The sequence below is a fragment of the Passer montanus genome, unplaced genomic scaffold (genome assembly GCF_014805655.1).
Source record: "Passer montanus isolate IOZ18808 unplaced genomic scaffold, ASM1480565v1 scaffold3, whole genome shotgun sequence".
Classification (NCBI taxonomy): domain Eukaryota; kingdom Metazoa; phylum Chordata; class Aves; order Passeriformes; family Passeridae; genus Passer; species Passer montanus.
In genome coordinates, this window is record NW_024367707.1 from 21,557,636 (window position 1) to 21,573,997 (window position 16,362).

The window sequence follows — 16,362 nt, forward strand, 5'->3', positions numbered from 1 at the left end:
CACAGTGGTTAAGATGAATCACTGCTAATATATTTAAACAGAACCCGTACCACATTGATTGCAAGACTGGTCAGTAGTATATTTAGTTTTCAAAAATGTTGAGAAAAAATTTATCCAAGACAACAAATTAAACTAGTGTGTAGTAAAAAGTGGATTGTTTTCTAAAGATTGATGCATTTTTATTACACTGTAGTAGCAGGAGTTGAAAATACTCTGGGCTGCTTCAATACTTACAATGTTCCTGAGCTTACAGGCTCTCTAGATAAAGGTGTCAATGAATACAAATTATATTTCATAGATACAGGTAAATTCAGAGCTGGTGTAATCAGGTAATTTATTTCTGCAGACAGCTATTTTTGGCTTTGTACCTTTAAATTCCAAATCAGGTTAAAGTGGTGCAAGACTCCTTCCTGGTAGTATGGTGAAGTAAGAACTTCCGGGTAGTGTGGTAAAGTAAAAACTTCACCATACTACCTGGTATGTACAGTGAAGTAAGAACTCCAGGGCTGTTTGGCTCATCAGCCTTTAGCTCAGTGTGGTAAAGTAAAAACTTCACCATACTACCTGGTATGTACAGTGAAGTAAGAACTCCTGGGCTCATCAGCCTTTAGCTTGGGTACTGTTTGTGAGTGGATCTGCACCAGTGATCCAGTGTCTCCTGCATGTCTTCATTGTAAGGGACAATATTGCCGTAAGAAATCTTAAATAGCATCTTAAATCTATGACCTGTTTTGAGGCAGTTTTCCCTACATGTGTTCAATTTCAAGTTAGTTTTGTTGTCACCTTAAAATCCCCTTGAGGCTGCTGAATCTTAGTTATCCAATAATGGAAAGTGTTTGAAAGAAACCTGCACTGTCCTATACTCCTGTTAGCTCCTTCTGATGCTGTTAAAGCTTCAGAAAAGCAAACTGTGAAACCAAAGGCATAGCCAGAAACCTTCATTACCTGGGCAAATTAACTTCTTATACTGGATGCCAAACAGACTGGCTGATGTGAATATTTGATTTTTTTTGAGCTGATCAGGATTGCTCGGGACCAAGAAAACACAAGACTGCCAGTATAATCTTGCTTTGCTCATTCAGTGGGTCATCCTGCTGAACACTTTGTAAATAATGTGAACAGGATGTGATAATTAGAGTGTTTCTAAAGCACTGTATAAGGCTTTGAGCTTTTGCAGGCATCTCAACCGTGTGTTTTCATTGATGGAAAAAATTCCTATGGATGTATTTTTTTTTTTGTACTTAAAGATGGCTTAGAAAAATTCAGATAGATGTGATTCATGGACCAAGAAAAGACTGGAGTGTTCTGTCGTATCACTGCTTGTCTAGCTGTTTTGAAGCAGTTTTTAAATACCTTGAGTCAGTTTAGAGCAAAGCAATTTATACTTTGCCTGTGTGAAACACAGTTCCTTGAATGAGCTGAAGTGTGATTAGTTTTTGGAAAAATTTGGAAACTGTGTACCAGTTTCCTTTTTTTTTTTTTCCAGATATATTATAATCTCAGTAATCTCTGTATTTTGTTGGAAGTACTTGCTCCAGATGAAGTATCATAGTAGTTTATAGTTCACCTCCAACTTGGAAAGTATTATTTTAGTCTCGTAGAGGAAAAGAAAAATGAAATCCTCTCAAGCCTTGCTCCCCTAAAATATATGAATCCAAGGTTCTATGTTTGCTCTTACTAGGAATGATGTATTCTGAAAAAGCTAGACCAAGTTACTCTAGCTAGAAAGGGGGGGCAAAAAAAGTCCTTGTGTTTTTGAATCATCTTTACAATCACCAGCATAAGGCTGAAAAGCTATTAAACAACTGGTGTTTTCAGCTAGCATTGGTTGCTGATGTACAACACACAGCCCATGGAGACCTGGTGAATTAGTCCTTGAGTGTCACCTTTATGACTTTAGCGGTCTCTAAAGGGTTTTGCTAAATTCTGCTGTAAACAGTGAACTGCTGGAAGTTGAAGTAGCTTAATTTTGAGAATGAAGCCTTGTTTCAAGCGGAAAAACGCTAACTCTGAAGAGAAGGTACCCAGGCCCCAAGTCCTTCAAAAGCATCGCACCACAGGCCACTAAATCTGAAGTATTTTTACTGTTGAACTGAAGTGGATGATCGGTGATGCTAGGATTCCTGTTAGGGAAAATGTCTACAGTTAGGCTGCAGCTGCCTGCAGGACAGGAGCTTGTGCTGTTAGCCAGGAAGGGAGCAGATCCTGACTGGAATCCTTCACCTTCCATGGATCAGCGGTTCACTGCTTTCCTTGTTTAAAGGAGAACGTTGCTCAGCATCTGCTGAGAGGGAAACATGAATCTCTTCAAGCCTTAACAGTGGCTGAAACACACAGTACTGTAAGATGCACTGCCAGCATATTTGGTATTTTAAGATAAATTATAGTTTTTCCTTAGAGATCAAATTCTAGTATTGAAATTGTCTTACTGTAACCAGTTTACTCTTGTGTTGTTTTGGAACCTGAATCCCAGTGCTCATGTTTCATGCTGAACATTGCATTGGAAAGCTGTCATCTTCACTTTCCATGAGGTATTGTTTGTGATGGTCAGTTTCTACTTCTGCCTTGTGGACTTCACAGCTGCAGACATTGCCATGAGCCCACCCCTGTAGCCAAACCTTCCATGTTCATTGACTGACCTGCCACTCAGAATGGTGGATGTAGTAATACCCACTGGACTGCTAGAGATTGGGTTTAAAACTTGCTGCTATCTTTGGAAACCTGATATGGGTCATGTTAATTGTGCCTTTCATCACTGTTTCTTCTGTGTGCCAGAGTTGTCCATGTATATTTGAAGTAGTCACTGAAGTAAATCTGTTCTCGTAATCTCTCATACAAGGAGAGGACAGATGTGTATCTAGAGACAGCTGTTGCTTTACCATCGCAACACTACTGATCTGTACTTTCACACAGTCCCAAGGCAAGGTATTCCAATATTACTCTTCAATAAAACTGCTTTTTGGTGTCACTTAAACCCCTCATAATGTAGAGCTTATGCCGGTATGTGCATAGTATCTGCAGTAAGAGTTATGCTACATAGACTTGTTGCAGTTAAATTTAAGCTACAGAAATGTACAAGTAACTTGTTTTTAGGAATGTACTGCGAAAGTATTTGGAAAAAATTGCTAACATGTTTACTGTTGTAAATATTTTAATAAAAAAAAGGACACTTCAAACTTTTTTACACAATTATCTACAATAAAGAGAAATTTACAACCATTTACAAAATGTTCCTAATTTTTTCTTTACTGTCAAAATGGCTAAGGTAGAAACAAAATAAACATTAGATACATGAAGTCCTGGTTTTATTTCACTCTGTATTTATAAAAGGAACAAAGCATCTTGGTGAAGTTCCATCCACATGCTAATGAGATCAAATAGAGCATGATGAGAAGTGCAAATGGATACAAAAGAATAGCTGTGTTCTTCAAAAAGGGCAATGCTGAAACAGAAGCAATATTGAAGCAAGTATAAAGTAGTGCTCTTTAAAAAAGGTCCTTCATGTAAAGTTGCCTTGGGGCAAGGCAGCACTAAAAATTAGTTCTGCTCTGCTCTCTTCCTCAGACATCTCTGCCCTACTAGCCCTACAGTTATCTCAAAATGCCTTGGGGAACTGTTTTACCTAAAACTATGGTCTAAAACTCATTACAGAATTTTTATCTACTGCAAACATCTTCAAGTGCATTTGCAGAGAAACAACAAAACTAATTTATGGTGCTACAGGACTAATACAAGAAGGGAATTTGGTGAGGTGGAGAATATAAATTCTTTGGTTAAGATGTCCATCCAGCTGAAAACATGGATTGCTACATTTCTATCATACTTCATTTACCACAAAGAAAGAGTTACCTCAAAATACAGCTAAGCCTCTGCTTTACAAATAATATGCTAAGATCAAAATAATAGCCTGAAAACATGTTCTTCTTTTTAGTCAAACAAATAGAAAAGAAGTCACTGTTACTCACCACTGTATCCTAGGAATGTCACGTAGATGTAATAGCCAATTGCAATCAGCCATAATGTATTCCCAACAAAATACCCAATGACAGAATCAGATATGATGACATCTGCAAGAGGTAACTGCTCTCAGCTGTTTTGACAGTGCACCATTTTGAAGCAGAGAGCTCAAAGTATTCTACTTACAGTTGATGAAGAACAGCTGGATAAAATGCAGGATGACTAGAAGAGGGTAGAAAGCATTCAGATGTACATCAAAGGCATATCCCCACTCCACATCATAATCTCTGTTCTGCTGCTTCACTAAGTACTTATTTGAAATGAACCTACATGAAAAGATATTTGAGACTGTTGTTAATATGAATGTATAAAGCTGACTGACAAAACATAGGTTTGATGTAGTAAGTCATGCATGATCCCAACTCTCCACTACAAAGTTTCTGCTATCTGGGAATAAAAACTCGCAATAATCATGCAGACCAGACTATTGTTAAAATGGTTTTGTTAAAAGTGTCATCACATCCCTTGCATGCTACAGGCAGCTGAAATACCCTGCAGGTAACACAGAAACAAAACCCCTTTATAAAGAAGAGATCAGTCCTACAATTTATCAGTCACAAGCTGCCACTTCTCTCTGTACACACAGGGAGATGACTTCAGTGAAGTGCTCTTACAGGATCAGCACACCTCACACAGAGATGGTTTATTTGATCTCTACAGAACTGATGCACTGCAAGGACAGGAGGGCAGGACAGTGCTCATAACATGTGCCCCATTATTACTGAAAAGAGGTGGAAATGCAATGTGCACTGGCTGGTATTATAGGCTACTGAATGAGCCTCAAGGCTCTTTCCTTCAGCTTAAGTTCTGCTGACATCAAGATATTTATCCCATATAGAGGAGGAACAAGAAGTCAATACATGCTCAGAAATAAGAGACCAGATTTTTCATGGAAGCTTCCTCTGACCTACTCTTTGTGCCAAGGGTGGGGGTGCAAAGAGGCAGAGCCTGGGAGCAAGGTAAGGAGAGGTGAGGCAAGAAGTTTAGACTGATTAGGAATGGGGGGAGTTTTTGGGGGAAAAAAAGGTGAGCTTGCACTGGAAGAAGGGACTTGAACCAAACTCGAGCCAGGTGACTGGTATTGAGGCCTGCAGGAACCTGACTGAAATACAGAGCAAAACCAGCAGATGCTGAAGTCTTCCTGGCTTAGGAGACTGCATCCTGAAGCACAAACTGCTGGACAATGGGGGCAGGAAGCATAAGCTCTTTCCCAAGCAATTTATGAGTTGCTGTTCCAGACAGGAGCATAGGTCAGGTGGACCTTTCATCTATGAACTACATTTCTTTTCTGTGCCTCATTCTCAGACCATTTTGCAATTACAAGCAGGAGTTCCTGAGGCCACTGTCCCTTTTCTAATCATCATCACTTTAAGATGTTAGCTCCATCCCTAAGAATTGTTAAATGCCCTTGCTTTCTTAAGTTCCTTGTAAATTAAAAATTCTTTCTTTGGTGCCCTCCCCTTGCTGCAGCACAGAAACAGTGGTTCCTGTCATTTCATGGTTCCCTCACTGCTGGAGGACACATCTACGGTGCTGATGAGCCTGGGTTGTAAAATGACCTGCTCCTGCCTCCTACTTCTGCAGCTCTCTGGACAGGAGAGGATAAAACTGGCAGCACCTACCAACAAAGAAAAAAGGTGCCAAGCACAAGACAGAACAGATGGGGCTGTAGTGACACTAGCTGCAATCTTCATCAAGAAGAACAGGCCAAGTGTATATGGTCCTGCTTAAAGAGATTCATCCTCGGGATTACACTACTTGACTTCTTCATTCATTATTTTGATTGAACAGCTTTTTCTTTTTTTAATCCTCTTTTTTTTATTTTTTATTTTTATTACTGCTGAACATTAACCAGCTCAAGAAGAAAGAAAAAAAGCTGGAATGTTCATCATAATACAGACCTTCTGACCATTTAACTTTGGAGGAAATAGTAAAGAAAGAGATGTATTCTTTTTTAAGGTATCATTTTGAAACAATTACAACAGCATAAAACCTATAGTCAACACTTGAGTGCAAATTTACCCAAAACAAAGAACCAAGTGTCTCACAAACAGCAGAGGACTCTCTGTGCCTGAACAGCAATACTGAACTTGGCTTCAGAAATCACTACTTACCACATCAGAGTTGCAATCAGGAGCCCCACACCTACGCAGTCTATGAATACAACCCAAAGTAGCAGTTTTATTGTTTCAAAAAAACCCATGTCCAACACAAATCCAAATCCTACAGTAGACACTGAAAGCAGAGAAAGATCATTAATGTCAGCTGTGGAAATGAAAGCACGAGATCTTAAACTGATGGGTTTTTTTAAAATATCCTATTATGAAACCTCCTTTTATTTTTCCCCCAACATTTTCAGTCCAACAGCTCAGGGTTTTTTCCCACCAAAAACTAGATATAATGCAATTTATTCATAATATGAACACTCATCTGTACTTGGTTCTAATTGTAATGCTCCATCCCAAACTATTTTTTAAAAAAATTAGACCATGCTACAATAGAACATTCTTTGTTTTATAAAAACTCCTTGTTAACCCAAACAACATGTGTAATTCTATCTCATTAAAGAGTTTTTCTATTATGAACAGGAATACACTATTTAATAGAAGGCAACTGAGACAATACTGAATTTGCAGTTCAGTCATTTGTATTAGCCAATTTGTTACAGCTTAATTCTGCAATGTACAGAATCTCACCAGGGCCTTTATGGTAAAAACAATGTTTTATCCATAATATTCAAGTAAACCAAATACTCAGTACTTTTAAACAAAAACACTGCCGTGTGACATAGGGTTTTCTTACTGCCTGTAAAGTTACAGTGAACTATGCAGTTCAAAATGCAAAAGAAAATGAGTTGCAATGGAGAGATCAATTCAAGACTAAGAGTACTACTCAAGCCTACTCTGATTTCTATTCCCATCTTAACTTCAAAAAGGGTAGGCCTCTTTCTTCTGTTCTACTTTAATAAAAAGATCATCCATACAGATTGGTCCTTTTGTGTGTGTGTGTCTTATTTGAAGGAAAATAAACGTTCATCCCTAAACTTTCCCTCCCTCCCTCTTCCTTATGCTGTGTTCTCCGGCACTCACCGCAGAGCCAGATACTGAGCAGCACAAGGAAAGCAGGATCATCTCTTGCCCATTGGTCCTTTGTCTGTTTTCTGTAGTGAAAGTTCCTGTAAACCCTCTGAGGTGAAGTGAACAGGTAAAGCATCTGCCAAAGCGCAAACTCGAAGTCCATCTGTCGGAAGTGGAAGAGCCTCCGGAGGTACTTGTAGCGTTTTGCTCCGGCCGTGTGCCTCGCAGCATCTCTGCGGCTCAGCACACCATTGCCCTGGCTCCCGGAATTAACCAGCGTGGTTGGCAGCATCTTGCTAAAGAAAGAATTTCAGAAGATGCGCTTGATTTAGCACACAATATGGAGTACAAATAAAATAATGCAATGCAGGTCATGACTGCAATGCTGAAGTGACTAAAATGGGCACAAGCATAAACAATGACAATGGCGGGAGCAAATCCAGAGGCGATGGAGTTGGTAAGAGGGCTGGAGAACCTCCCTTAAGAAGATGAGCTGTGAAAGTTGGGGCAGTTCAGCCAGAAGAAGAGAAGGTTGTGTGGAGACCTCCTAGCTCCTCCCAATATCTGAAGGAGGAAAAGAGGGAAGCTGGGACACTTCATCAGGAACTGCAGTGATAAGACAAGGAGTAACGGGCACAAACTGAAACGGGAAATCTAGGTTAGATACAAGGAAGAAATTCTCTACTGTGGAGGGGATGAGGCACTGGCACAGGCTGCCCAGGGAGGCTGCGGACGCCCCATCCCTGGCAGCGTTCAAGGCCAGGTTGGATGGGGCTCAGAACAACCTGGTGTAGTGGAAGCCATCCCTGCCCACGGCGGGGGGTTGAAACCATAAGATCTTTACGGTCTCTTCCAGCCCTTAGCAGTGTACGATGCCACGACTTAGGAGCGGCCCTGCCTCCGCTGCTGCCGAACACCCGCCCGCCCTCAGCGGGGCCGCGCTCAGCTCCGGGCCGGGCAGCGCCGCGCTCCCCGCGCCCCGCCCCGCTCTGAGGGTCTCACCTGCTGCCCCGGCCCGCGGCGCGACCCCCGCCCGCCCGGCCGGCACCGCCGCCTCCCGCAGCCTTCCGGCACCGTCCGCGGCGCAGGCGCTCGGGATCCTTCCCGGAGCCGCCCCGTCCCTTCCTGCTCCCGCCGGAAGCGGCCGCGGCGCCCGGCATGGCGGTGGCGGTCGGCCGTGGCCGCGGGGCGGGCGGCAGCGGAGCGTAGCGCCGGGCTCGCCACCATGCCCAAGTACTACGAGGATAAGGAGGAGGACGGGCGCGCCTGCAGCGGCGTGAGGGAGGATCTGCGGCAGTGCCTGCTGGAGAGCCCCTGCGTCCTGCAGGTGAGCGCCGCTGCCCTGCCGGGTCACAGACCCGCGGGTCGCCCTTTTAGGGCCTCTTACCTCTTGTTTGCAGCAGTTTAGGGAATTATAGCTCCAGAGGGGAGCGTAGGTCACCGTACCGAAGCGAAATCCCCAGTGAACTTTTCTGAAGTTGGAAGTAAATGATCCTCAAAGGCCCCTTCCAACCCAAATTACTCAGTTGGCCGGAGCGTGGTGCTGATAACCTGGGTCGCGGGTCCGATCCCTGCATTGGCCTTCCCTTAAGAGCTGGGCTAGATGGTCCTTGTGAGTCATCCAAATCAAAATATTCGGTGATTCTGTTCTGTGATTCTGTCAGGTGTTTGTTTTGATGTCTCTTTGATGAGCTGTAGAAATCGAGTTTTTTATCTTTTCTCATCTACTAGGAAAACAAAAGCCCTAAACAATGCTTGAGGGAAGGACACTGTAAGAGTTTGCAAGTGACATTCTTTGCGTGCAAAAGATCAATGGTAAGTTTGGTGTGTCTATTGCTACTGGCCAGGATGTTTCCTGTCCTTTTCCCCCTCTTTTTTTTAAAAAAACCCACATTATTTCAGTAAGGTGGATGTCATTCAGCAGAACAGTACTTGCCTTTGAATCCTGATTAAACTATGGATGTTGTGCCCAGTTCTCATGAAGAAGAAGCTGTAGAGTAGGAAAAATTGGAAAAACATGTTTAAATTGGGTTAGGCTTAGAATGTCACAGATAGTGATGTAGGTATTTTCACTATTGCTTTTAGTAAAGTTTTGGGTTAAAAAATGTTAGTAGGTCAGGTAATTGTAAGATAAAATATCAGCAAGCTGTCTTTTACCTGTAAGATCTTTGAAAAACACCTATATAGAGAACATTTAAATGAAGTGAGACTTTCACTGTTAAAGCAAGATCTTGCATTGAATTTGTGTTGAGTCATTAGTTTTCTTGGAGTACTGGAATTCATGATAAATAAGTTTGTTTTTCAATATAATGAACTAGCCAATATGGAAATGACAAGTCATTAAAAAAAAAATGTAACTACAGCATTGAATTTGTGTTGAGTCATTAGTTTTCTTGGAGTACTGGAATTCATGATAAATAAGTTTGTTTTTAATATAATGAACTATCCAATATGGAAATGACAAGTCATTTTAAAAAATGTAATTAGGTAAAGTTTTCTGTATTTTGAAAGGAGTTCCTTGTCTACAATTTTTTTGCTTGTGTTTCCATAACATTTAAAACATTTAGGATGTGGTAAAGATGGTATTAAAACTTTCCAAACACGAGAAGTGCAAGGCTCATTTTTATTTTTATCTGATGAAGAGTGTACAGCTGTAATGGTACTTTAAATTTTTCTTCCATTTTGTATTTGTTGTACCAGCTTTTTTGTCCCTCTTCTGTATGAACCGTATTAATCCATAAAGGGGCAAATTATTATTTATGTGTATGAGAAGATGTTGCATATTGGAAGTTTGAAACGCCCATATAAAACTGCAGTAGTAACATATGTGTCTCCAGGTGATGTGTCTGTTTGTTTCTGTCTGTGGATTGTTAAGGGAGCCTGATGAAACTAAGTTTCTAGCTAAACACCTCCAGTTAGGCAAGAAGGGGCCTGGCTCTTAAATGATTTTATTTAACTCTCCCAAATTTTAAGGCTGATGAGTGAAGTTTTTCTTGGCCTGTTAATTCTTTAAATTTCAATAATCAAATCAGTCAAACTTGTTATTTGTTATAAAATGGGAACTTAAAGACTGTCCAAAACCAAGCTAGACACTAAATACAGATATAATTTGTAGTATGCAAAAAATCATCAGAGGTTTTGTCTTGATGCTGTTTTCTTTTCAAGGAAACAGAAAGTCTTATCAGAGGAGTAACTTTAGTACACTTTAGATGTTGAAGTAGGGCCAAGGTTTAAAGTGAAAGCTGCTTGGTTACTGGACAAGCTGTGTCATCATGAGTCTAGCTCTTTACAAATTTTGCTGCAGTCCTGAATTCTGGAAGACAGTTAGTTAATGGTGGTAACAGAAACCTCCTCAGTCTAATATAGAATGTGGCTGAGTTGCAATCTGTCACTGCCATCGTCGAGACCGGCTATCTAAGTTCAGAAGAATTCTCCCAAGATCAAAGTATGTTTTTCTGCTGCATTGGGAAAGAACTTGCAGTTTAGCTTCTGTAAGTACTGCACTGTGGCTTTTATTTTAGTTTTGCCATCTTCTTTAGCCTTTCATTCAATGCTTTTTCTGTAGTTGCCAAGAATAAACTTGCAGATTTTACAAGATTAATATTGTTTCTGTTTTTACTGGTTTATTTCTATTTTTTCCAGAAACTTTGTGTTATTTAAGTTGTCCCTCTCCTCACAGACATTTGTAGTGACTCCTACTTCAGCCAGATCTGAATTTTACTCCTTCACTTTATCTATTACATTTGCAAAACTGATCTAAGCAGATTTACTCTACCTTGTTTTTCATGGGTTCCTTGCCATCCTGCTATGCTGTTTTGTCATTTAAGTTGTTCATTTCAGAATGCATAGGACACTTAGGACATAATTTTAGTTTTGTGTGAGGTTTAAAATCATAGAATGCCTCTTTCATCAGAGTCCCCTGTGGCTTCTTGGCTACATCACAAGTTTTGTTCTGCTTTATTCTGGCCTTGGTTCTGATGTTACAAAGTGCCAAGGTAGCACAAACACTCTACCACATCTCTTTTGGAAAGTACCTGCTCTTAATGTATTGTCTTCAATTTTCAGTTGGATACCAGGGCAAGATTCAGAGGAAGGAAGGGATACTGAAGTCCTCGTCAAGAGATCTTGCCATGGAAATTCGGGGCTCATCAGCACTCTACACAAAACAGAGACTAAAATAAGAAGATGGTACCTGCTGCATCCTTTCATGAAGTGTTTTCATGGAAGGTATCTACTCCTGAATATTCCAATGGATTTACCTGGATGTGTATTTAAGTGTTAAAAAGAAGGCAAGCTAAAGCTGCAAGTTCTGGCCAAAATGGGTACCTGTCATGTACTTGCAATAAAAATGTGAAATCCAGAACAAGCTGCAGAAGTTTTAATTCTCTTTTGAAGTGAAGTTGTCATTTGTGACTCTACTGTAAATTCTGATAATCTTTTACTATTAGAAATAGTACAAGGTATGGAACTGGGAGCTCACTTGATCTGTTGAGGAAGAGTTTCTGTAGTAGCTGAGTATCTCAGAGAGTTTCTAAGTACAGAGCTATTTTCAGAGAATTGACTGAGCTTGTAAAATGTGTGTGCAAGCTGCTTCCTCTCCAGTAGATTTGCTACCTAATAATCCTGTAATAGATGGGAGCAGGTTTTCAGTCACAGCAGTTTTTCAGTCCCACACTGTGGATAGATAGAAGGCAGGAGACTAGAGATAGTGGTGAAAGTAATCTCACCCCTAAAGAGTTACAGCTGTGCTAATTATCAAGCATTAAGAACAAGCCTGCCCTTAATGGGCCACAGCTGGATCCACTTAAGAGGGGTATTATAAAAGAGCAGGTTGGCTAGTGGAGGGGGAAATGGAGGTTGTTGGCTGTGCTGAGAAGAAGAAAGAGTCAGTGCTGTGAGGAGCTGCCCATCAAAATAACCAAGAAGGTATGAAACTTTTGCAATAGGATAACAACACCACACTGCTAAGGAAGTGGGATTTATGGGAGTAAGAAGCATTCAATAGTGCTTAAAGCATGACTGTGGTAAATGTTAGCTGGTTCTGTGTAAGACCTGCTTTTTCAGGGGACATTTTCTTCCTCCAGTGTCCCTGCCTATAAGTGTCAAACCTTTAAGAAATAAACTCTTATCTGTGGAAACTCAAATAACTTCAGACAAGCTGCTTAGAAGCAAGATGAGGAAATAGAGGGGACAGCCATAGTAACTTCTTTTCTTGGCTGGAGTTTATAGCCAAGTGTCTGATACACATTCAGTCTGATCAGATGTATGCAACGCTTATTGTTTGTAAAACTGATGACTTCAGTTTTAGAATTTCAGAATGAGCACATGTTGACTAATTCTGTCTTAAGCAACTGTTCTGTAATGAGTCAGAGAATGTGTCTATTCCTTGTATGTGTAGGACTTTATTTTTGCCACCTAAATCAACTGATTTCACATTTTTGTGTTCTGTTGATCATGTGGAAGCTAGTTCATTTGTTCAAGTGCTGTAAGCATCCTTTGTTTTCCACAGCCTACTTACCATATTATCTTTTTGCATACACTAAAATGATAATTTATGTCTATAAGAGTATTTTTATCTTAACACTCTAATTCCACAGTATTATTCACAAGCCTTTTCCATGGGGGAAAACATAAAAAAGGTACTAAAAATAAATATAAAGCCAGATGGCAGGTATTTAAATGTCAGAGAGAGGAGTGGGAATGAGACATGAGTTTGATAGTCAAGGACTCTTTCATGGTATACCCTTCTGCATGGGTTTGTTAGTTGATTGTTCAAGTGGCCTTTATTCCTTTCTCAGCCATAATCACTAAGCCTCTCCTACTTGTACTGCAGCAACTCCTTTTGGATGGGAGCAGAAACATTGCTACATCATAGGCAGACACATAGTTATTTCTAGTAATCAGCTTGATCCAGTGGAGATCAAGTGTTAGAATTTATTCTATTGGATATTTATGGATTTAATAGTTAACAGAACACATGTATTATTTGATCCAATAGAATGTCAGTGTCAAAACTTCCTAATGGTTTACTAAACTACCTAGGACATTATGAAAATACTGTAATAGGAATCACAGTACTGATTTGCTCAAGAGACTTATTCAATTCCAATATTGTGTAACATAATACTCTGTCTAAAGATAAGTAATTATATAATTGTCTTGGGACTTTGAACACTGTCCTACTGGAGAGATATTAATGGTCCTTTGAGAAAAAGAATTCATTTCATTAATGCCCCAAGTCCTGTGCATTTGATTACAGCTTTTTCCCTAATGCACAAAATGTTTTTATTTAAATATATTGATGTTTTTGTCTCATGCCTTGTGCTACATTACTGACTTTTACTGAAAAAAATACGTTTCTATTCTTTGGTAGATTTTTGCAAGATGGGATCTGTGAAATTGAGTTGTTGAGGACCAATGGTTGGCATGGTGTCGAAAGGCTAATACTAGTTTCAGAATCACAGTTATAAGCAGTGCTAATAATTTGTATTGAATAACTAAAGAATAGAGTTTGCAAAGACCTCACTGCTGCTCTTGTTCCTCTTATTTGTTTTCCATGATGGAGAGTCAGAGGGTGCTAAATGCTGTCAAGACTGACGTCACAGGCTGTGGCAGTGGCAGTGTTAGGATTTGTCTCTGTTATAACATCCTGTTTCAACAATTAAAATGTTCTCTCTGTGGTCCAGTCCTGCAAACACAGTTCTATTTACAGAGCTGTAAACACATATTACAGAGCTGCTGACATGTTTGTGATGATTAAAAATAGGCTGTGGTCATTTCCTCTGAAAATTCTTTAGGCTGTTACCTGTTCTTTCTGGTCAGTACAGAGCGATAAGCTCTGTATGATATGAGTCTGTTTAACGAAGGCCCACGTGTACATACGTTGAGAAGTGAGAGAAAGGGGTTGGTGTTTAAAAAGTATCATACATTTAGTATTTAAGATGTGCCTCTCAGAAGAAAAGGCAAAGTATGTTTAAAAAACCCTCACTTTTGAAATATTTTCTGCACCCAGACTGGGTGTGTTTGTACTATAAAGAGCTTCATTATTCACTGGTGGCATAAGGAATTGGTTGTCCAGTCTCTCTTCACTTCTTCGAGTTTCTGGAGAGTAGCATATTGGATGAGATGCTTTTTTTCAAATAAAACATTTAAAATTATATGTTTTCAGTGAAAGTCTGGAGCAAACTAGATTGACACCTTCTACTCATAAGAGCAGCATTAAATGAAGTCATCATCTGAAAATGCAGCCACAGAATGTAGGTGGTAAGCAGTATCTGTTGTTTAAGCCTGTGGTTAGAAAATGTACAAATACAGAACTGTACGAGCTTTAATGTGATGAATTTTACACTGCTTTGATATGTGGTCATTTAGAGTACATGTATTTATTGTAAATAAGTGTCTTGTCTAAAGCTGAAGAGCACAACAGCTCAATTCCAGTCATAAGTTGTAGTTGACAGAGTAATAACCAGAAACCTTAAAATCCTTTCTCGTTTTTCTTTTTCCAAATCTGCCTGCTGAATTTTCTGTCTCTGGCATGGTTTTATTGCAGATATTTTCAGAAAATCATTAACTGGTTATTTCTGTAAGTGGCACACTTCACAATGACTTTGTTGACAGTCTGTAGGAAGAAAATTCTGTAAATATAGAGAACAGCTTCTTGAAGTGGACTATGCTTTATTTTCAGGATTTCCAGAAGGTTCATTTATAATGTTCTTGAAGGCTGAAAGTGGAAGAAGCAACAAGGTTAGCATTTTAAGAGTTACTTAATTTGGTCAGTAGAAGGTGATATATTTCACGTAATAATGGGTTTTAGTAGCTGAACATTGGACATATATTTTTATGTCAAGCTGAGGTTGGTGTGTCCTGATGGAGGCTTTCATATGGAGTATTCTTTTTTGGCTGGCCTATAGATACTAATGGGCTGCAGTGAAATGGAACAGAATAATTTCCCTAAAGATTTTTTAGTAACAGAGGAAATGATACAAGTAAATCTCTGGCCTAGAAATTTTAAATATCTGCAATATTGCTACTACAGCATTAAAAGGAGACACAGAAAAATGGCAAAGCAATAAGTTCTAATGATAAATTGTGCTATTGTAAAATGGTATTATATTGTCTTTGATTACCACTCAAAAGAAGAGGAGTTTGAACTTTTCCTAGCCAATTTGTGACAGGAACTTTTGAGGCTTTTTTGGTGGGGAAAGTTTTGAAGTCTTTCTGAGGTCACAAAGCTCTAATATTTATTAGCTGTTTCTCAAGCTTTTGGTTCTGTTGTAGCCATACCTCAGTAAGGGTCATAGCAGGAAGATTTCTGGGATTCTGAGTGGGAAGAAATCTGTTACAAGTTGTTGATTGTTGGCCTGCTGAGGAAGATGAGAGTAACTAGTGCATTGAGGGGATTGATTATTGGATATGTAAAAATTTGTGTTGCTCAATTTATGAAAGCCCATAAAGGCCTTTGTCAGCTGAGACTGGACATTCAGCTCCCTTCCTGCTTTATATTAGTAAAGGTAAGAGTTTGACACCTTTCATCTAATCTGACCTTCTGTGAAGCTTTTTATGCTAGAGAAAGGCATCAGCTCTTGAAAATGGCATAAAATCTGATTGTTTTCTCTTGATAGAATATTTCAATAGCCAGTAATCCCTCTGTAGAAAGAGCATGTCTGTCTCGTGATTAGTATTTGACTTCAGTTTTCACTTCTGGGAAAAGAGGAGAAGATGGTTCTGCAAAGAGTTTAGTAGTATCTTATGTTTTCCTGTGGGAATGCATTTGAAAGTTAAAAAGAAAAAGATGCAATGAAATGCATGGATTGACTTCCTAAACTTATGGCTTGTGTTATACCTGCCTTCCTTAGTCCCGTCACAGGAGGGAAATTTGCAATCTTCTTTTAGGAAGGAGATAAACCTCTGTTACTGATTTTTTCATTGATCTCCGTGGAGGTAAAATCCCTGCTTTCTTTTTACACTATTGATTGTGCTTCCAAGGTGAGTGTCACATTTTATCACTTAAGGAACCATGTTAAGTTGAGATTTTGTGTTCAGTTCCCTGTCCCTTATGACCCTCATGCCTTCTTCAGAGTCAGTAATTTTTTACTCTGATGTTTTCCCAGTGTGTATGGTTTGTTTTCCCAGGGTGTATCTTTGTGTTCTTTTCCTGGATGTGTAACCTGAGATATGGCCATTGAAGAATAATATAAGTTTTGAACAGCATGCTTTATCATCTGTTCCAGAACTTCCATGTGATGGCCTGGTTCTTCTGTTCATCAGT

The 16,362-nt window shown here is 39.6% G+C and overlaps 2 protein-coding genes across 2 annotated transcripts; one reads left to right on the top strand and one right to left on the bottom strand.

The window, feature by feature from the left end:
* Nucleotides 1-1,461: 1,461 nt before the first annotated feature.
* Nucleotides 1,462-8,280, bottom strand: UNC50 (unc-50 inner nuclear membrane RNA binding protein). The gene is made up of 6 exons (XM_039714569.1): nt 8,097-8,280; nt 7,107-7,390; nt 6,132-6,252; nt 4,144-4,283; nt 3,966-4,067; nt 1,462-3,442 (listed from the first exon to the last, which is right to left on the bottom strand). Exons 1-6 carry the CDS (start codon nt 8,252-8,254, stop codon nt 3,306-3,308), a joined length of 942 nt encoding a protein of 313 aa, XP_039570503.1. The 5' UTR covers nt 8,255-8,280; the 3' UTR covers nt 1,462-3,305.
* On the top strand, nt 8,060-11,472 carry LOC120504759 (cytochrome c oxidase assembly factor 5). The gene is made up of 3 exons (XM_039714570.1): nt 8,060-8,421; nt 8,826-8,909; nt 11,160-11,472. Exons 1-3 carry the CDS (start codon nt 8,320-8,322, stop codon nt 11,199-11,201), a joined length of 228 nt encoding a protein of 75 aa, XP_039570504.1. The 5' UTR covers nt 8,060-8,319; the 3' UTR covers nt 11,202-11,472.
* The last annotated feature ends 4,890 nt before the right edge of the window (nt 11,473-16,362 follow it).